Below are 21,578 nucleotides of genomic sequence, written 5' to 3'. Positions count from 1 at the left end.
ATTTGCCAGCCATCAGGGGCTGAGTGATCAACTGATGCTCATCTGCTCAGGAATCAGCCAGAAGACTGTGCCAAACATGTCTCAACTGTCATCCTCTCATTTCTTCCCAAGGATGTTCAGGTGCAGTCTCCATTTCCCAGAGGGGACTTTGGGGCATTCCTGAGCAGAGCACCAATCCTATGGTCTTGTGCAGAATCTGCAGTGCTAAGAAGATCAACTTTCTAGTCTACCGCAGAGTGGGCAAAACCCCTTCTGAGTTCAAGAAAGCAATGCCCTGTGGCCACTTGGATCAAGGATCACACTGACCCAAGACACTGAAGGCAGCCTATCATGGCAGAACATCGCTATTCTGAGTTGCTACAGGCAGACCTTGGCTTTGATTTAGCTGCTGCAGTGACACAGAGGAGAAGCAGGGATGCCACTGTGTGTGTGCTTTAGCAGCCCTAAGCTCAGGGCTGCCCTGACTTGGGTCCACAACCACACACATACATGTGAATATACAAAGCATGTTTATCATGTGCCCAGTTCCAGAGAAATGAATGAATCTAACCTTGCTTTGGGTGTCTGCATCCTCCACGGCAGACTTGTGTTTAGCAATCTCATTCACCTTTCCCAAGACACTCTAGGGATGAAGAACACGCAGTTAAGAAAGCCAAGTCCTGCCAGAACTTCTGGACTCCCCCAACCCTTTCCTAGGTTCAGCCCAAAATCTTCAGACCCACCTGTAGCCGTGCCTCCACCTGGTCCAAGGAAGCCACATCTAAGGAGCTGACTTTGGCCTGCAGGATCTCCACAGTTTCCTATGGGCAGGAAGCAACATGGAAGAGATTTAGACTTAAGACCAAATGCCTACCACTAATGCAGATTGGGTTCGCAAATTCAAATCAGGGACAAGGAATTGAGCCCCTGCCCTTGTTTTGATTTCTCCTGCTTCTGGCTCCTTTGACCCACAGCTTCCATGACATCAGTGCAGCTTAGCCAATGGTAAACAGTCAACAGCTAGTTGTTGAGTGATAGTCAAGGTTTGATTCTTATTTTGACTTCAGAACAATGCTCTTGGGGATGCTGCAACTGTTCCAGCTTGCTGACTGGGGGACTACATCAAGAAATTACAGCTTGTCCAAAGCCATCTGATGAGTCTACAGACTGAATTCAAGTGTCCCACAAGCCTACATCCAACACACTGTATTGGACTAAAGTGGCTCAACATGCAGAAGTGACTTCTTTTCATGCAGGTCTCAGAGTCTGACAACTGAAACTATGTATGAGCTAAGAAAAAATAAAAGAAATTAAGTGAAAAATATATTTGGCTTAGAAGCCATCTCCTAAACAGCAATGCTGACTTCTTTAAAGCTAGTAAGATACAGCCACAGAGAGCAATGTAACTATTTTAGTAGCTAGATGCAGAACCTGCAACCCATGAGACACCCAATCCAAGGAAAGTCTTGGAGTTCCTCCAGGGCTCAGACACAGGCACCAAATCCCACCCTCTGGAAGACTCCCCTCGAAGGACACCCACCATCCATGGAGAATCCCCTATTGTGTGTGACACTTACCTCATGTATGAAAAGAATGCCACTGCTACCATAAAATCCTGGCCTAGGATCTTGGTTTTCCAACCTTTTCAATACATCCCCTCAGCTATTACACAGACACATACCTAGTGCACACAATCTATCAAGCCACAGAAGAAAAGGCAGGTTGTTCACCTGTAACTGTCATTCTTCAAGTGGCCATCTGTGTATCACACATATGGGTGCTGCGCCTGTGCCGGGAAGATTCGAAAGCTTAACGGTTTTGGCGGGAACTCCGCACCCCCCGCATAGTATAAGAAGGCAGAGTGCCTGCCATTTCCCCAGTCTACTGAAGACCAACCACCCCCAAGCAGAAGCGAAAAACATTACACAACAAGTATTTAAAAGTGTAAGACACACCAGGTAGGTATACATGTACATGAAGACACACCCCACAGATCCGTAACCAAGCAGAACACGGTACCGTAAAAAACCCAGTCACTGACACCAAGTGGGGCCAGTGAGTTGGTTGTGTGAATGCACAGATGGCCACTCAAAGAATGACAGTTACAGGTAAGCAACCTGGCTTTCTTCATTGTGGCCTCTGTGCATCACACATATGGGTGATTAGCAAGCTTACCAGACCCGGAGGCAGGACGGTGTTGTCACTGAAGAACAGAAGAGAGGACTGTGCGACCAAAGGAGTGATCCTGTCTGGCACGTAGATCAAGACGGTTATGTCTGACAAATGTGCAAGGGGTAGCCCAAGTGGCCGCCTTGCCATGTCATGAAGCGGAATGCCAGGGGAGAAAGTGGAGGAAGCCGCAACAGCCCACGGGGAATGGCCTTTGGCCATGACAGGCAAGTCTAGTTTAGAAAGTTGATAGGCCAGTTCAATGGTCTGAACAATCCATTTTGAGAGTCTTTGAGACCCTTTGTCATGTTCAGAATACTTGATGAAAAGGCGTCTCGTATTGCAACAAATTCCATATGAGACCTGTAGAAAGTGAGGCATCAATGAACGTCAAGGGATGGAGATGGAGTAGGAAAAAAGGCCGGTAAGGCAATGTCCTGAATGACATGGAATGGTGACACGACCTTCGGAAGGAACGCAGGGTCAGTATGCAGAATGACCTTCTCTTTATGAAAATTGAGATAAGGAAGGTCTATACGAAGCGCACAGAATTCACTGGCCCTTCTAGCTGATGTGATAGCAGCAAGGAAGGCAGTCTTCCATGACAAGAGATGTAGGTCGGTAGTTGCCAAGGGCTCGAAAGGAGGTTTAGTGAGTGCTTGAAAGACAATGGAGAGGCTCCATGTCGGGACAACTGATCTAACTGGTGGCTGGAGATTCTGTAAGCCTCTAAGGAAGCAACGGATAAGGACGTTAGAGAATACCAATGAGCCAGCCACCTGGCCACAGTAGTGAGAAATCGCAGCAATGTAAACCTTAATGGACGAAGGTTAAGTCCCATCTGGTGTAAGGATAATAGAAATTGAAGAACATTCTCAATAGAAGCTGAATGGGCCATAAAGGGCCATAAACTGACTGGTTTCAGCAAAAGATGTAAAACGCTTCCATTTAGCTGCAAACAAGCAACGAGTCATAGGTCTTAGCACAGACTGGAGAATGAATTGAATATCAGGATGTAGAGCACTCAAGTCCGATGGAGTAGTTGTCGGTATCGAAAAAGGATGAACGGTTGTATCTGAGCACTGCCGGGCTGGTGTTGAATCTAACAGTACTGTTGGTACCGAGGAAGTAGCAGGACCTATCGAATGAGCCAGGCTGTCAGATTGAGCGAATGAAGGTCTGGGTGCTGTACTGCCCCGTTCTGCTGAGTTACGAGATGAGGCATATGAGGCAGTCACTGAAAGGTGTTGTCTGACAGACGGAGAATGGCAGGAAACCATGGCTGGCGAGGCCACCAAGGAGTGACGAGAATTCCCCAAGTCTCATCGAGGGTGATCTTGGCAAGAGTTCTCGTAATGAGCAGTATTGGGGGGAACGCATAGAAGAATGTGTTCGTCCATGGAATCATCAGGACGTCCCCCCTCGAGCTGGGACTGATCCCTGCTCGGGAGCAGTAAGATTTGCAGACTGCATTTGCATGAGTGGCAAACAGGTCTATGTCTGGAGGGCCCCATGTTTGAAAAAGGTGATGACAGACTTGACGATCCAACTCCCATTCGTGGGTTGTCAACATCTGCCTGCTGAGGGCGTCTGCCTCCTCGTTGTCAGTGCCGGCGAGGTGAATGGCAAGAAGGGTAATCTCCCTCAAAATGCACCAGTCCCAAAGTCTCAGCGCTAGATGAGCGAGGGAGGCAGACTTCGTTCTGCCCTGTTTGTTGATATAGAAGACAGTCACAATGTTGTCGGAAGCCACTTGGATGACTCAGCCCCGAAAGGTATTCTCAAATGACCGAAGGGCCTCGAAGACTGCCAGGAGCTCTAGACAGTTGATGTGTCTGGCAGCCTCGTGGTCGTCCCAAGTGTCCTGAGTGCGAAGACCGGCACAAAGAGCTCCCCAACCTGTGAACAGAGTCAGTGCTGGATGAGGTGGATGGAATAGGATTCCGACAGACAGATTGCTTTGTACAGCCCACCATGACAGAGTCCGAAGAACGGAGGCTGGGAGATAAAGAGGCCGGTGTGGCGAGTCTCGTTGTGGATGAAAGAGGCCGTTGAACCAGTTGGAGGGGCCTCATCCATAGTCTGGTGTACGGGACCACGGAGACCGTGGAAGCCATGTGTCCAAGGAGCTTCTGTATCGACAGTGCTGGAACAGTTCTGTCCATGCGGATTCAACAAATGAACGAAGCTTCTCTTGCCATTCTTGAGGGAAGAAGGCTCTCGCAGTTGTGGAATCGAGACAGGCTCCGATGAAATTGATGATCTGTGAAGGAACAAGGCACAATTTTTCAAAATTAATACATAGTCCAAGAGGGAACATGTAGTCTGGATCGCTGATCGAAGGCCTTCTCTAGATGAGGAGATGATCAACCAGTCATCAAGGTAAGGGTATACTTGGATTCCCTGAAGCCGGAGGTGTGCACACACCGGGGCCATGCATTTGGTGAGGACCCTTGGAGCAGTAGCCAGTCTGAAAGGTAAAACATTGTATTCAATGTTTCAACTGTAAACCGAAAAAAGTCATCTGTGAGACGGGCTAATATGGAAGCAGGCATTCTTTAAGTCCAAGGAAACGAACCAGTTGTCTCTCCTGAGCAGTGGAAGGATGTTTTGAAGAGTGGTCATCCAGAACTTTTTAGTTTTGATAAACCTGTTGACGCCACATAAGTCTAATATCGGGTGAAGACCACTGTCCCGTTTCGGGACCGTAAAATATCTCGAGTAGAAACCAAGTAACCCCTCGGACCATGAGAGTTGTTGATTCACTCCTTTATGAAAAACCTATTGAACTTTGCCTTTGAGGACCGACGACAGAGACGTTTATCAGATCGGTCCTGATGGGGGTACAGTATCAAACTTGATTCTATATCCATGCTCCACAATGGATAAAACCCACTGATCAGATGTGAGGGACTCCCAAATGGGGAGTCGACTTTGCAGTCGATTCCCAAAAGGAAGAGGGGAGGGTGGGTTCAGGAGAGGAGAAAAAGTTCGCTCAACCCATCAACGCTGGCACTTATTGGAATCCGGGCAGCAACGGCTCTGCTGCTAGTGCTGCACTGGTTGTTTTTGGTGCTGCTGACGAGGCTGGAACTGCTGCCGGCCAGAGAACTGAGGGTATGGTTGGTATCGGTAACAGGGACAAGACCAGGACCACTTATGTCTGGATTGATTAGGGACTTCCATACGACGAGTTACAACATGGGATTCGTGGATGGTCTTGAGTTTGTGGTCCGTCCTGGTGTTGAACAGCCCCAAGCCGTTGTACGACATGTTCTCTATCCGGCGCTTGGTCTCATCCAGAAAATTGCAGTTCCAGAGCCGGGCATGGCGACGGAGGGTTACAGCACCAACGAGGGCCCTCGAGTCGCAGTGGACATGATGTCTCTCTGTAGAGCTGTTGAATCGCCACCGGCATCACCTCCTTGGTGAAGATGCAAGCCAGGTCCCTCTGCTGCTCCGGAAGTGAGACATTGTAATATTCTCCAGTTTCTGCATGAGGAAATACTGGTAGCGAGCCAGTGTCACCTCATAATTGGAGATCCAGAGTCCGAGACCTGTGATGGCATTAATACGGCGAGCCATCATGTCGATTTTTCACCCTTCCTTGTCAAGAGGAGTGGAGTGTTCTCTCAACTCGCAACCCTGGGATGACTCCAAAATGATTGAGTTTGGCCTCGGGTGATGCAGGAGAAATGGAATGTCCTCTTCTCGAACTCAATACATAAGATTCGTATTGCCATGAAGTCGGCTGCGGCTGGTTGGGGAACTTCCACGATTCCATCATCACCTGACAGAGCATCGTGATGAGTGGCAGAATGATGGTGGCAGATTGCTCTCTCGTCATGATGTTATAGAAATTGTCAGTACTGAGATCGAAGCGGTGCTGGGCCTCAATCTCCAGTGACCTAGCCAATCTCGCTATCGAGTACAACTCCTTGGGTGAGCTGGGACCCTGCGGAGTGATCACCACATCCAGTGAGGACGACGCTGCATCCGATTCCTCCGACTCTGAATAATAATGGGGCGGAGGACTGGAGGAGGAGCTGACCGGCGAGGAAGGGCACCTGGTCTGAACTGCCGCACAAGTCGATGGAGCATCCTTCAGGACCGGAGACAGTGTACACTGGTGTACCGATGGATAATATCCATAGAGTGCATAGCTGTCCTATGGTTCATGATGGGCAGACCCATACGGTGCTTGTACCCAGTCTCTGGAAGGACAGGTGGAAGAACGCTGCTGGTGTCACACCAGCTGAGGTGGGGCCCTCGGAGAAACCACAGGCGAAGGCTGCGGGTGACCAAGTGTGCCATCGGAGGAGCCATCTGCGGAGAGTCCCGGATCTCTCCATCGGAAATTGATCCCAGTATGGCGGCCTCTGGACGATCTGGTGAGGACGGGGCCAAAGGGGTGACCCGTTGCGGGAACCCTGGCGGAGTCACCTGCATTACCAGTTGAAGAGCTGGGCTGGTCGATGTCAGTTGCGACACGACTGTCGGGACTGATGGGACAGACGATCCCGAATCACGATGATGCGGCTGATTGGCCTTCTTGGTCTTATGGGCCATCTCGTCTGCCCTGTCCTCCTTAGGCTTCTTATGGCCTGAGGACTTTTCGGATCCGCTGTGCTTCCTCTTCTCCTTTTGTTTGTGAGGAGACTTAGGGGAATGCTTGCCCTCCGGCAGAGTAGCTCCATCGGCCGATGGGCGGGGCGGAGGGGCAGCCAAAGAGGATGGCTGCGCAGTGGATTGGGCTGCCAGTGGATCAGATGCAACCAAAGCCTGGTCCTAGAGAAGTTTGGGCAGGCAGTTCTCCTGGTTTTTTCATGCCTGCTTGGTGAAGGCCTGGCAATGGCTGCACTTATTGGTCCTGTGACCTTCTTCTCCGAGGCAGAGAAGGCACAGATTGTGCAGATCAGTGGGGGACCACCCCACACTGGGAACACTTGTGGAAAACTGCATGCTGAGCCATCGAGATGAAAGGAGAAGATAGTAAAGTCAAGAAATATAATAAACTTAAAAAAAAAATTGGGGGGCAAAGGGAAGAAAGGGGGAATTAGAAGAAACTTCTAAGGGGGAGGGATGAATAACTTGGAAATCTTAACAAGAAAGCTAAGAGAATAGAAGAACAATGGTTCAAAAGGGGATCAAGATACAACAATATAGCTACAGAATGAAAAACGAAAGGCTCGAGGCAAAGTGAACGGCGGTCACAAGAAGACTGGGACAATGGCAGGCACTCTGCCTTCTTATACTATGGGTGGGGGGAGGCACAGAGTTCCCGCCAAAACCATAAAGCTTTCGAATCTTCCCGGTTACAGGTACTGTGCAGGTGCAGCACCCATATGTGTGATGCACAGAGGCCATGACGAAGAATTAATCCATAACCCTCATGCCCATTTCTTTGAAGGCAGCTGTCCACTCTAATTCTCTCCCAGTCATGAGGCATTAAATGTAAACATCCAGCCAATGCCTTACCATAAGGCTAGCTCCCTGCAGTCCAACAGACAGAGGATTCTAGACAGAAAAAGAAAATTAACGTGTAAAAAGTGTGCATCTTTATGCTTTGCTCTATGAAAAGAAAGGGTGTGGTTTTGCTGTGCTTTTGCAACATTCCTATTTTCCCTGTTCAAAACCCACACTTTTATTGTTTGAGCAAAATGAAGGAGTGTAAACAAACGTGGGAAATGAGAGAAATGTTTTTAACTGATGTTTGGAGAAAGAGATCACAGGCATCACTTGCTCGCCCTCCCCTACATGAGCACCTTGGGGTGTTGCTGCCTCCACTCCACTGAAATGTGGAAGACAGTGAAATAGGACTGGGGCCCAGTTCTGTTTCACAGCTTGGCCCAATGGCCCTTCTACTCTTGCCCAAGGATGCCACAAGCTCAACTGGCTGAGCCACATTAAATTCATGCCATAAGCTGACCATATCCAATTCCATATATTAAAGCTGGAACCCTAGAAATTTCAGCACTTGGACCCTGTAACCAGCTCCAAGCATAATGCTTTCTTGAGAATTTCACGGTACTTTCTTAACGCCAAACTGAATGCGATACTAAACACTTGATTAGAAAGAACGTCCAGATTTTTTTAAAAATAATTTACTTATTTAACAACAGGCATGAACAAGCCAATTTTCATTGGGATATACATAGGCAGGGAGGGGGAATTGGTGAAAATGGGAGCAGGGGGCTGGCATACTGCCATAAGCCCTGGAAAAAATCTTCCACTGGTATCAATTTTGGTTTAGAGGCCAAGAGCAGCTTTGTGGCCAAGTTGGGGGGGGGTGTATGGCTCTGGAGAACAGGATTAAACACCCCTCCCAGAAAACTGCAGCCCAGATGAAAATCACCACCCCAGTACCCATTCGTTTTTCACTCAGGTAAAGCATCCTCATCCCCCAGCAGGTACTGATGAATGAGGCAATGGCTTCATCATCACCCCGGCCTGCTCCCCACTGCCACCCCATCGTTTATCTGGCCTTTCTGCTGTCCCACCTGCACATCCTGCTCACAGCGAACTGTAGCTTCCAGCTCAGCCATCCGCTTCTCCATTTCTGCAATCTAGATAGATCAAAAGTAGCATCACTTGGATTGCCAAAGTGGGTGCATTCTGAGATCAGTAATCCTTCAGAGCTGAGTGCGTGCGTTTCGTGAAATTCACTGCAGGAGGGGTAAGCCATAGGTCCTGTCTACAGATGCAAGGGCCAAGTCCTTGAGGTAGGACTGAATTTCAGGAGGTCTAGGCCCCCAACATCCATCTTACTCCCTTAGGATAGGGCCAGGTTTTAGCATCCATCATCTGGAATGTAACCCTGGCTGCAACCTTCCTTGCAGACATACTTGCATGCAAGTCCAACACTCGTTTAGCTATCATTCCTTTACGCTTCAATGAGCTGTCTGATCTCTTTATGTATGTAAAGAGCACCCCTTCATTAACTCTCATTCATCCTTAACTTTATTGCAATATATTTTTTTTAATTCCTGCAAACACTTATAGATGCTGTTTATAATGACAAAACTGCTCTGGTGATTGGGCTGTTGGTGACATCATGCGCACTGGCCAATCAGTCCACAGCAAGCTTTTCTACATCCAACATGGAGCACTCCATCAGCCTGCAGAATTGGGCTTTTCCTTTCTTCAGAGCTCATCCCAAGGGAAGGTTACATCTGCACTGAATACAGCAAGGGCACTTCAAAACCAGTCCCATCACCTTTACAAATATAACAACTCATCACCTTAAGATACTTTACCTCTGGAAACACCTTAGAGCACAAAGACTCCCCATCCTTACCTTGGCAGCCTGGGAGAACTTGTCCTGCTCGGGCCGGGAGTGCAGTTCATAAGTCACTGTGTTTCCTGGACTGGTCGGGGCTTTTGCAGGGCTCTTCCCACCTGCAGGAGTAGCTTTAGTGCTCCTGGCCGCTTCCAGTTGAATAAGCAAGCGCCTGGTATGTTGAAAAGGCCAGAAACAATAGGTTAGGGTCTCCAGTGACTACAGTGGTTGTAAGGGCTACTACCTCTTGTTCTGGATTTCAAATTCACATATTAGAAGGTGCGAATGGGGAGAGAAGACAAGCAAATATCTAGTTTTTATTTAAAGTATTTATAGGGGACTCTGTAAAAACGTTCCATCTCAGGAGCAATACAAATTCACTTACAAATTTATGCTTATAATCAGTGATATGTAAAGAAAACAGTTTTTAAAAGAATGCACTTGAATGCAAGAAAGGTCAAATGGGCAACTGGGACAGATACAATACTGGTCATATTTAAAAGCCAAGTTGTAATTAAACTATTTTCCAGGTGATTATCCCTAGAAAGGACAAAAGCTCTTTGGTTATGCTAAAATTAATATGTTATTATATTCAGTGTCTCCATTTCCCCCCTTATATTCCAAGTAAAAGGAGGAAAGTATAGGCTTACTGACTTGACAAACCTTAAGATATTTACAAGGATTCCGATAAACATTTCCAAGTAAACCTTTTAATCAGTTTGAATGTAACATTCAAACCACACTAAGTGCACCGTATTGATTTCTCCTGACCCTGATCAACTATTTCAGCTCAATTACTTCTGATTATGGGGAAAAAGTCAGCTATTTATGGAGTATGTAAAATTAATGAGATATGCTTTCCTACTAAACCAAAGTTAGATAAACATGCTCAAATCATCTGTTTAGGGTAGCGGAAGTTTTTCCAGACCATTTTCCCAGACTATTGTCTTTCTTACAAACCTGAATTGCTACATGTAGCAGACAATGGTGTACATTTGTCTGTGCAGACAGTTTATCTTCCCAGGTAGCCTGGACCAGAGGAAGGCAATACAGTGATACCTTGGCTCATGAACTTAATCCGTTCCAGGACTCTGGTCGTGACTCAAATTGGTCATGACCCAAGTCAAATTTCCCCATAAGGTTCAATGTAAATAAGGTTAATCTGTTCTGTAACTATTTTTTTTTTATTTTAATCAGAAAAATTTGAAGCGGGCGTGCTGGTTGGGGGAGATGGGCATGATCATGGGTGCACTGGGGGAGGCAGGTGTGCTGGGGGGAAGGTGGGAGCGTTTGTGAGTGCACTTGGGGAGGGGAGACAGGCATGATCGTAATCGTCACCCGATGCAGAGTTCACGACCCGAGGCAAAATTTTTCAGAAATGTCTGTTTGCGACGCGATTTGGTCGTGAACTGAAGCATTCGTGAGCTGAGGTTCCACTGTACCTGCCTCAACTCTCCACCTTCTTCAGGTGATGAAGTACCAAGACTTGGTACTTCATTGTCCCTTTCAGTTCGGATCTGAATCTAAGCCAATCTTCCCCAGCATGAGATCGCCCAGATGTTTCAAAGTACAACTCATATTATCCCTGGAGATTGGCCAGTATGTGGGAGCTGTAGTCTGACATGTCTGAAGGGTGCCTGGTTTGGGTCAGCTGATATGGGCACTCCTGCTGAGAACAGACAACTCCCCCCATACTTGAGAAAGAAAAGGAAGGTGCATCTGGTATCAAGCTTGCCTGGAAGCTTACACTCTCAGCCTTGCAAGACCTTACTCCTAATCAAAGATGCAAAGTGCCCAGTTGCAGCACTCAGGGGTGAGAGAATTCTTCAAATGCACCTTACAAAGATTCCATATGTCTGTTGAGACTAAGCTCTGCCACTGGAAGCAGCTTTAGGCCTAAGGCCTGGCTTGATACCACTATGACCTACTTAGCTAAGGCTCCATCAGGATCTGTCAAATTGATGGCTGCATCTGGCCCCAGCAGCTTCTCCAGGTGGGTGGAGACCAGTTGCTGCTTCAGGCCAGCCACCTGCTTAGCAAGGGCAACTGGTGTAAGCTTCTCCTCAGTTGTGGCCTCCTTCATGGTGGTCTGCGGAAGGAGAAATTGGACTGTTAAAGTGTCAAAATCATTTGACACTACAGTATATGATCCCTTTGCACTAATAAGAACCCCAGGTTTAAAGTAGGAGACCTTAAGGCACCCGATGAGCAACCTCTGTTTACATCCAGACCTTAGCAATACAACAAGGACCAGAACTGGACCAAAAGGCTGAACCTGTCAATTAGGCCCACACAGAGGAATTATAAAGGGAGAGAGACCTCCTTCCTCTGACCCAGAGGTGAGCAACCCTTGTGATATTTTGCATTACAACTCCTACTGACCCTGGCCACTGCCATGCGATCCAGGGGCAATGGGAACAGTAGACCCATCTGGAAGGCAACAGGTCACTTTCCCTGATCTATTTTAAAAATCTGCATGGGGAAACTCTTACCTTGATCTTCTCCACTTCAGCGGTCAGTTCCTGAACTTCATGCAGCAGTCGCTGGTATTTCTGCTGGGGGGTCTCTTTTGCACCCAGCCCTTCCCCTAACTTAAGGGAAAAGTCAGATTCTCTAGTTAAAAGGAATGTTAGAATTTTGGCAACTCCTACTTGCCATATATCCATTTTATGCCAGGTCCTGGCTTATTCCAGAACAGCCTTCCCAACCCTACACCCTCCAGATGTTTTGGGCTGCATTATTCATTATCCCTAACTATTGACCAGGCTTTCTGGAACTGATGGGAGCTGTAGTCTGAAAATTCTAGACACCACACAATTGAGAACACTTCCCTATGCAGGTGTTTTCAAGGATACCTTTCATTCCCTCCATTTTATAGACTTTCTAGCTAATTCCCTCTCAGTCCTTCCAGTAAGGTAATTATTTTTTGCATATGCACAAAGTAGAAGACTGCATTCAGCCACGCATTTCATGATTACCAGATAGGTAACGCGACAAACACAATTAATTGCAGGCAGAATTATTCCTCGCAGAACCCTTCCCAAAGAACTTAATGGGGAAAAGGGCTGCAATTGGCGGTTCAAGAAGAATTTCCTCCTGGCTTCTTTGTTTTTAACATTCCCCTGCAATGCATGAGGCACTCTCTGCCCGAGACATGCTGTGGCCTAGACTGCCTGCGCTACTGACAGGAGTGTCACAAGCTGAGCCTGAAGTAGGAGGAGTAATCACTCTCACGTAGGCTATATTACAGGTGCAAAATGCCGCCACCACCACATCTATAGATCCGTTTGCCATTAGCTGCTGAGGCTGGTAACTGTAAGTAACACATCCTGGGAGGGACACAAAAGAGCTATAATGTAATTATAGCTCTGGTTCAAGAACACCAGGAATCATTCCTTCCTGGGCCATTTATGGAGCTAGTCCCACAGTGGGAGTTTTGATGAGTGGATGGGCTGCAGAGGAGAAGTTGCCCTTTCTGATCCAAGCTGTTCAAGTAAATCAGCTACTTACAATTTCATATTCTCCAGACTCATACCCAGTTCTTTTGGATTTGCCAATACGATCAGAGAAGTCTGGAAGACAAAAAAGAAGAAAAGAACAGTTTAATTTTGTGATTCAACGAATTCCAGAGCCACATATTTTCCCCCAGGTTAAGCAACAGGATCTGCTGTTGCAGAACTGCATTTTCTAATCAGTTCACATGACAATGGACCTTCTCATAATTTGCACCAGGGCTAGGAGTCCTGGTTGCACAATTGCCCATGTGCCCTGGTGTCCATAACCTGTAAGGACAAGTGTGTGAATTGCAGAAGGAGACACAGGACTTCCTCTAGTTCATAAAGACCAGAAGGATCACCATTAAGGGCACCAATAGGCATGATTCACACTGTAGCTAACAAAGAGCCACTGAAATCCTCTGATGGCTAAACTGCATGCTACATACAAAGCATGCAGCTGATCCTTACAATTCTTTTGACTTCAGAGTAAGTGCATGGGGTCCAAATCTAAATAAGAACCACTGCGTGCAGGGAGGGGAGATTCAAAACTTTCCACCCCACTTCTTTCTCCTCCAAAATTAGCTCGCATGCACACATGCAAAGAGGTGAAAGAAGAAAACACGCCACTGGCATTAACCAGGGGAGGGAGACAGTGTCTGTCTGCATTCTACATGAAAACAATTTGTATGGATAAAATTAAATGTTTAACACAGCATGCCATTTAGCCCTGAGTTGTACTCTTGCACACAATGAAATACATGAATGACCACCATCAACAAAAGTAATAATAAGGTACACAATAGGTACATAACCACACCTACAAGCACAGTATGGTAATATAACATTATCTTTTAAGTGAGGATTCTTGCATTCTTGTTTGGAATCATTTTGCTTATATTCCCCCTCCACCCCGCATTCCTTGATGCATTTTCAAGCACAGGACAAAATTGGGATCGGTGGTTCTGCTCTGTCCTAAACAAATTGTAAACAAGGGTCTGTGACAGCACTCCTCCAATTGGTGCCTTGTACTTTTGGTGCCAACAGATTTAGACGTCACTATCTATCAGCCCCAACTAGTATATCCAATGATCAGGCATGTTAAAAGCTGTAATCCAAAACCTCTGGAGGACACTGGGTTGAGAAGGGGAAGCCACAAAGACAGACATACTTACCTAGTCCTTTGGTACCCACTCTCTTGTCCTTAAATTTGTCATAGGCAGCATTGGGATTGACTATGATATGTTCCACACTGGTGCTAGTTAGCTCCTCCTGTGCAGAGAGGGAGACAAAAATCAGAGAGTCCATCCTTGCTTTCCTCCTCCTCTTCCCCAACCATCCTCCTAGTATTATTATCTAGCGGTTTCCAAGAAGTCAAAACCAGGGCCCAGGAGAACTGTGGAGAAGCTCTGCCAACAATCCTGACAGCTTTTGGTAGCCCTGACATTTGAAAGATCCCATGAAGCACTGCTGATGTTACACTAGCAAAAATCCAAAGATGGTAGGAAAACCTGCTTCTTTTCTCTATGCACTCCAATCAGCATAAAAAACCAAGGAAACGGCTGCTATAAAGCGCAAGACTGACATGGGACAATTCTGGGTTTCAGCTATGGCAACAGCAGCAGTGCTTCTTGGTGGCACACTGGTGCTTTCCCCTAAAGGTTGCAGCGCTATCTCCATGCTTAGCCTGACAACAGTTCTGATCTGAAAGCAGCACAAATGGAATGGATTGTTTCCCAGGGTCTACAAGGCTTGGCTCCCTTGCTTGTGCTCTTTGGAGCAACCTGCTTTTGGCATGCTGCCTCCCTTTCTCTAGCACAACGGCCTGCTATGTCTGTTACACAGGCTAATCTGTGCGAAGCTTGATGTTTGATCTGGTCTTCAGACTAGAAGTGTGCTGGAGGCAGTGGTTGAACTGGATGTGGTCTCTGCTCTCTTGAGGGGAAAGATGAGTTAAAGCATAGCAGGATCATCTATAGGGGAGTGGAGAGGGGAAATATAGTACTTCTGGACCCTGAAATGATTGGGCAGATAAAGCTGATCAAAGGTGGGCTTGCTGTATACATATATGTATGAATGCTAAGCATTATTTAAAAAGAAAAAAACCAGCCTGATGTGTAGGAGGTGAAGGACACCCAAGGGCTCACACACCTTCCTTTGGGAAGGAAATCACCAATGCAGCATTCAAATTCTTTGCATGCATGATCCAAAGCCTGGTTTTTAAAAAACCACAAAAATGTGTGTGTGTGGGGGGGGGGAGCATTTCCTTAAATTCTTTCTGGTTTCCCTTCCAGTTTTCTTCCAAGTCTTCTCATCTCTGTCTGTAACACAATGTAAAGACTGGTTCACATTGTGAAAACACTGCCAGGACCACCTTAGAAGGCAATATCTGTGTTCACAATCAAGGGCCATAACTGTGCTAATGCTAGTACTAAGAACAGGATGAAAGTAACCATACCCTCTCACAAAGAGAAGCACCACTGCCCCACTAGCTAAAATATCCACTCAAAACTAGAGCATCCAAATGTGCACTTTTTATTTAATCAACTCATGCTAAAAAAAGGTTATATGGAAGACAGACATTTTTACATTAAGAAAAAGCAGGTTGTTGCATGGGTAGACAAATATTTGCCTGATAGTGTTTTCTGGGATGATGGAATGGGAAGGCTCAACATTCTAGGCTGGTTGAGAGGAGGGAGAGCCCAGCTGAAGACCTCTCCCATAAAATCTCCATTCTCTACTATTTTTCCTCTTCCCTCCCCATTCCTTTTTCCTTGTGTGTCGTGTCCTTTTAGATGGTAACCCTGCAGGCAGGGACTGCCTTCTTTAACTCATTATATGTAAGCAACTTTGGAAGCCTTGTTGAGCTAAAGAGTGGCATAAAAATACATAAATACATAAACCAAACCCTTTTTATTTTCCTATTATTTTGAAAGTTAGTAGTGTTTTAAGATTGATATTATATATTATCTGGATGCTACATCTTATTTTATTGTATTACCACCCTGAGACATTGTGAAAGGCAGGATATAAAAGCTTTAAATAAATAATAAATAAAATAAAAACCCAAGAATTGTGTCAATAGGACTAACAGGCCAACTGATCTTGCCCAAAGCATTCTTACAACTCCCATCCTTTTCAAAGGAGGGGAAGTAACCAACAAGGGGAGAGGAGAAAATCAGACTGTGATGAAGTATCTTTCAGTCTCCAACACACATAATCAAAGCAGCACTCCCCACCTTGTCCCTTTTTCTTCCTTTAGGGGAGTATGGAAGAGCCAGTTACAGCAATCACAATATGGGAACTGAGAAATTACGCTGTGCTTGTGGTAAAGGCGGGTGGGAGAGGGATGACACACAAATGCTGAATAATTAACCACATGATTTACATTAGCTGTAACCATCCCAGGAGAAAAAGTGACATGTATATTCCAGAAATGTGCGAGATGACGACAGCATCCAATCCCCAAATATTCAGAGACGTGACCCAGTTGCGGCATCGGTTATAGCCACCTTCCCCAATCTGGTGCCTTCCTAATGAGCTGGGATTGCAACTCCAGGCATTCCCCAGCCAGCCTGACCACAGGGGATCCTGGAAGCTGCAGCCCAACACAGCAGACAGCATCAGGATGGGCTGCAGGCCTATCATGTTGTTCCCATGTATTAGAGGGATTTAAGAATGACCTCCGGTTGGCCACAGCCTCTCTTAAACAGGCCATTCTGGAAAGAAGCAAGAGATGAAAATAAGCAGCAGAAACACAAGGTGGAGCTAGATCGGCATAGTGGTCTCGCCACTGCCAGTTAATATAGGCAAAGGTTTCCTGCAGTCTGTGTGATTTAGGCCAAAGGTTGCCAAGGCATTTGAGAGGGTTGCTTCCTGGCAAAGGCAGGCAGCCTGGTGCAACCGGAGAGCAACCCAAACAGCAGGCAACTTGAGAATATGAGTTTGTGGTCCACATGGCATCAGGGAAGAGGAACCTCAGAGATTCTCGCTGCCACTGATACTGAGCACCTTGTTTCAAGATGGGGCAGTGAGGGAAGAGGCAAAGAGAGGCAAATGCTACATGACACTGCAAGTCCTGCTAAGGGGTGACCAGATGCTACAAATCAATGAGGTGTCTCTCAACTGTCGTGGCGGGGCAGAGTCATTAACCTGGGAATGACAAGCTGTTCGTAAGGAGATGTGATCTCTAGCTTATCCAGCACTAGGCTTCGCCAACGGCCTCCCTGTGCTGACTGAGGGGACAATTACCACATAAGAACACCCTCTGGCCTGCTCTTGTCATGGGGCTTCATTTTCGAAGTGCTAGGCCCCATGGCCTACCACTCTTGCCCATCTCCCTTGCTGGTCAAGAGGGTCTCTTCCAGCAGCAGCTCCTGATTTTGGAAGGCCCTGAGGCAGGACAGCTCAGAGGGCCCCTCCCTCAGCAAGCCTCCCTTCTCACCCCCACTGCCCCAATGGCTCCTGCCCCTCATTCACTTTCTTGCCTGGTTTGCCTGATGGGCAGTAAGTGAGCCAGCAGGCAGTGCTGCTTCCCCACCTCCCCCCACTATCTGGGCCTGACAGGCGGCAAGAGTGAAGAGGAGAAGACATTCTAGGGGCTCTTGTCAGTGCACCCTGCTAGGGCAGTGCCCAGCCATGCCCACCCTGGATGCTGCCCCTGCCCCGTCTTACTCTAGGACAGTGCTGCTCAGCATTGGGAGTGAGAAAGCTCTTTGATTTACCACCAGCAGCTCTCTCTTCCCTCAGTAAGTGCTAGAGAAAGATGGGTACTCTGCCAGCACTCTGGAAACGGCACCATGGCTTTAATGGGCTCTGATGGGAAATCTAAGGCTGCACCAAAGCTAGGCTGGTTTTGAAGAACTATTACAGGAGCCTCAAATTCCTGCTCCCATCTCCCTTTGCTTCCTCCCATCAAAGTCGCTGGATGAGGCTGTTCTCAAAATAATGGCAAGAAATAGCCGCGTCAGATTAAAGCAGCTATGAAATCATGGCATGAGGTAGTAATTGTTACAAAGACAAAGCAAGCACCACAATGCAGGCAATACCTCCAAAGGCCTAGCCGATTTTTAAAGGTTAAAAGAAGGACATCTGACATCATGACTTCTCAGGTTCCCTCATTCTCCAAGTTGCATAATGCTGAACATCTCCATGCAAAGCAAGGCCAAAAGAAAGCCCAAGAGGGTCTAATCAGACCACTTGGGACTCCCGTAATATCCCACCATACACAACTGCAAATGACTGAACTAACATCTGTACAGACAGATAAAGCCTGAAAATTTCTCATCACAAGAAGCTGTTTTTTTAAATCTCTAAATCTTTTAGAAAACTGTTTTAAAGGGGTAACTCAGTGGAAAATCCATAAACAGTATTAAGCATTTTAATGGAAAATGATAACACTGTAATGACGCCAGATAATATTTTCCTGTCATGGGTAGCAATGCATGAAATCACAAAGTTCTAAGAACATGAGATCCAACAAGTTGTGTTACCTAAGTACAAACTACTTCTGAACCCCTTAACATACCTATTGAATGATATATAATATAAACACCCAAAATAGCATTATGGAGTCCTGGCATCAAGACTGACATATGTTAAATGCTGGAAATTGTGTACAGAACTTGCAATGAAAATGATTAGCAAACATCTGGGAGTCCAATTAGTAATATTAACAGCCTCTAAAGTATCACCAATTAAATTATGGGTGGCAAATGAGCTGTTGAGATAAGTGATTTGTTATTACAATGCTCAAAAATATCTAATAAATAAGAGGATTTCTGCAAGGGATGAATGTAATATTAAACCAATTGTTTAAATATGTATAAAATGCTAGGCTGTTTCTGCTGTATTATTTATGTGGAAATGTACCAGTAACATACTTTGCTGTTGGCCTCTAGTGCATCTCAATTTGGTTTCTTTTTTTTTTGCTCTCATAGCCTTTATTAAGAAGAAAATACTGCATGATGCCAGAGGTTTGAACTTTGAGTTGTGGCGGGTAATGCAAACACATCCATAATCCTTGTCAGTGCTGGCCCCAGGTTTTGGAGGGCCCTTGGGCAAAGCACCTCAATGGGCCCCCTCCCTCAAGGGATCTACCTCCTCACATTGCCACCTGCCCCTAATGCTCTTCTTTATCATTACTACTCATCTACTTACTTGTAAGACACTGAAAGCATGCAAGAAGGCAGTGACTTCTATTGCTCCTCCTTCTCACCACCACTTCATTTGTCTGTCTAGATCAGAATGAGAGGCAAATGAACAGGGGAAACACTGTTGTTGGAGGACTGTAGCAATTGTTCCATTTTTTAAATCTGAGGTCCACACTTACTCCCATGGTGTTGTATACAGGATTGCAGTTTAAGAAAATGTCCTTATGCAAGGAATTCAAAAACAAAGTCCATGATAAATTCCTCTCATCTTCCATAAACATCTCTATAGAACTCAGATTTAAAAGAAAAAACTGCTACAGTCCTCCATCAACAGAGCCTCCCCCTTGCAATGGTGAAGAGGAGGGGCAGTTCAGGGAGCTTTAGCTAGTGGGCCACTGCTGAGATGTGGGTCCTCAACAGGAGCCTAAGTATGCCTGTCTTTGATGCAGGCCCTGATCCGTGTATGACATCTGCCACACTGCATTATAAACAAGACCCATATCAGTCTTAAAGACAATGGCAGGCACTGGCTCTCACCTTGCGGGCCAAGCAGATCAAAGGAACCCTCCAGCTGATGCCTCCAATGAGGATGCAGCAGAGAAGCAAAATATTTCCCCTACCCAATAACTAGGGGTGGCACTTATCACAACAAGGTCAGTGAAGCAGAGCTCCACTGGAACACATATGCAATTGTATCCATGCCTTCTTTGGAAGGTCCAAGCACCTCAATCAAGAATCTAGGTGCTACAGCAAGAGGCATTACAAATCTTTAAATGGCCACATCTTAAGCAATGCACAATCCCTTTTTTCTGCTGGACAGACAACAAATTTGTACTTTCACAGCATTTCTGGCACACCATGTCAAACTAAAGCCACCTTTCTTCTGGCTAGTCTTCTAGACATTACCATAAGGGTTATTATTAGTTAACAAGCAGCATTTACTATGCATTCCTAGTTAAGCATTTGTGCTAATATAACATTACACTTATACTACAGTCACTGTTCCAATGCAATTTGTGGAAGTAATATTTAGTAAAAACCAGGATGTTAAGATTCATTATAAAAGTGCATATTGGGCTTTAGCTTTGTTTTGTGGGAAAGGGATCACAAACAGTGGATTTGAACTGAATTTACAGAACTGGCCTGGACAAGCTCACCAATGAGATGTTTGCAAAGGGTGTGTGAGGGTGTTTGTGGGTATTGATAACTAAACCTTCACAGAGCCTTCAGCTGCATGCAAAAGGTTGCAGATGAATTGTTAATGCATGCAGCTGAACTAACTCCCTACATTAGTCATTTTAAAACACTGAAGTTGGATATACTAACATGCCACTAAAATTAAATGAATTAAAGGCTCTTGCAGGCTTGCCCACAGAGGATGCTCTTGCTCCTCATCTGCAGGATGTATTGCTCTGACCTTGCTTCCATCCACGCAGAAGCACACAGGGGAGCTTCCAGGAGCATAAATAATAGTTACAAAAGGCAGATAGCAGCTAACTTAGAGGAACTCCAAGGCTTGCAGAAGGGAAAAAGTCTTTAGAAAACAAACTGGGGAAGCATGATCCAAAAACTGTTCAGTGAAGAATGGGCATGCTCAGTGACCCCAGAATTCTGGCTGATTGTTGCTGTGGGGACAACTTGGGAGGGGGAATGATATTCTGAAACAGGGTACAGATGGGTAGTTGTCATAAAAAGGCAGGAACTCCAGAATGCAAATGTTTGCTGTAAGCCCTACTTCTGCAAGGACGCCAGAGAGCACATAACAGTTCTTCTGTGTCTGCACTGGCGTTTTCCCCATAATCACTATCTGTACTCCCAAAACCTTCCTGCAGTAACTTGGGGAGCCTCCAGAGTGTGGTGACTGGCCCTTTAATATAGCCTTCAAAGGCATCATCATTATTCACATTCCTATATTGCCCATAGAGGAAGATGTCCAGGTAGCTTGCAACAATCATAGAATTATACATGCAAGTCACCCATCCAAATTCTAACGAGGCCTGACCCTGCTTAGCTTCCAAGATAAGGCAGGATCATGCACTTCAGGCTAAACTGGACTGCTGAATGGAATTCTGACACAGAAGAAGAGGAGAAGGAACAGGAATCCTCAGCTGAATTAACAATATCAAGGGACCTAGAGATAAGCAAGGCAGTCACTGAAAATTAAACAGTTTCAAACTCTGTGGGAAGGTTTAGTGAACACACCAAAATGGGAGGGAACAGAACTAGCATCATGATCCTATGACACCGATTTAAGAGGGAGAACTGAACAGCATCAGATGCTCCAAGCAACTGGCCCATAAGCAACATGAAGGCGCTAATCCACCCTGCATGTGACATTAGCTCTTTTCAGTTTAGAAGGGAAGTGAGGTGTTCTGTTTGGAATCAACTTGGTGTTATTAAACTGCATTTCCCTAATAGCCAGTATTCTAACTTGGCTTGTCTTTTGTTACTGACTTTCAACACTCTTCTTTGTAGTACAAAGCCAGCATGAGTTTTAACATCATA

The 21,578-nt window shown here is 46.0% G+C and overlaps 1 protein-coding gene across 3 annotated transcripts in view; it reads right to left on the bottom strand.

The window, feature by feature from the left end:
* The window catches only part of DCTN2 (dynactin subunit 2), a 65,187-nt gene that overhangs the window by 4,595 nt on the left and 39,014 nt on the right, over window positions 1-21,578 (bottom strand). For all 3 annotated transcript variants that reach the window (XM_044443290.1, XM_044443289.1, XM_044443291.1), the window contains 9 exons: window positions 14,097-14,193; window positions 12,938-12,999; window positions 11,920-12,018; window positions 11,356-11,516; window positions 9,446-9,599; window positions 8,649-8,714; window positions 7,627-7,665; window positions 723-800; window positions 551-622 (listed from right to left, as the gene is read on the bottom strand). In XM_044443290.1, the coding sequence (XP_044299225.1) occupies window positions 551-622; window positions 723-800; window positions 7,627-7,665; window positions 8,649-8,714; window positions 9,446-9,599; window positions 11,356-11,516; window positions 11,920-12,018; window positions 12,938-12,999; window positions 14,097-14,193 (828 nt within the window). The remainder of the gene's footprint in view (window positions 1-550; window positions 623-722; window positions 801-7,626; window positions 7,666-8,648; window positions 8,715-9,445; window positions 9,600-11,355; window positions 11,517-11,919; window positions 12,019-12,937; window positions 13,000-14,096; window positions 14,194-21,578) is intronic.

This window comes from Varanus komodoensis, unplaced genomic scaffold, assembly GCF_004798865.1.
Source record: "Varanus komodoensis strain SLA01 unplaced genomic scaffold, ASM479886v1 scaffold41, whole genome shotgun sequence".
In the NCBI taxonomy this organism is placed as follows: Eukaryota; Metazoa; Chordata; class Lepidosauria; order Squamata; family Varanidae; genus Varanus; species Varanus komodoensis.
Note: the sequence above shows the minus strand (reverse complement) of the source record. Positions and strands in the feature narration are given on the sequence as shown.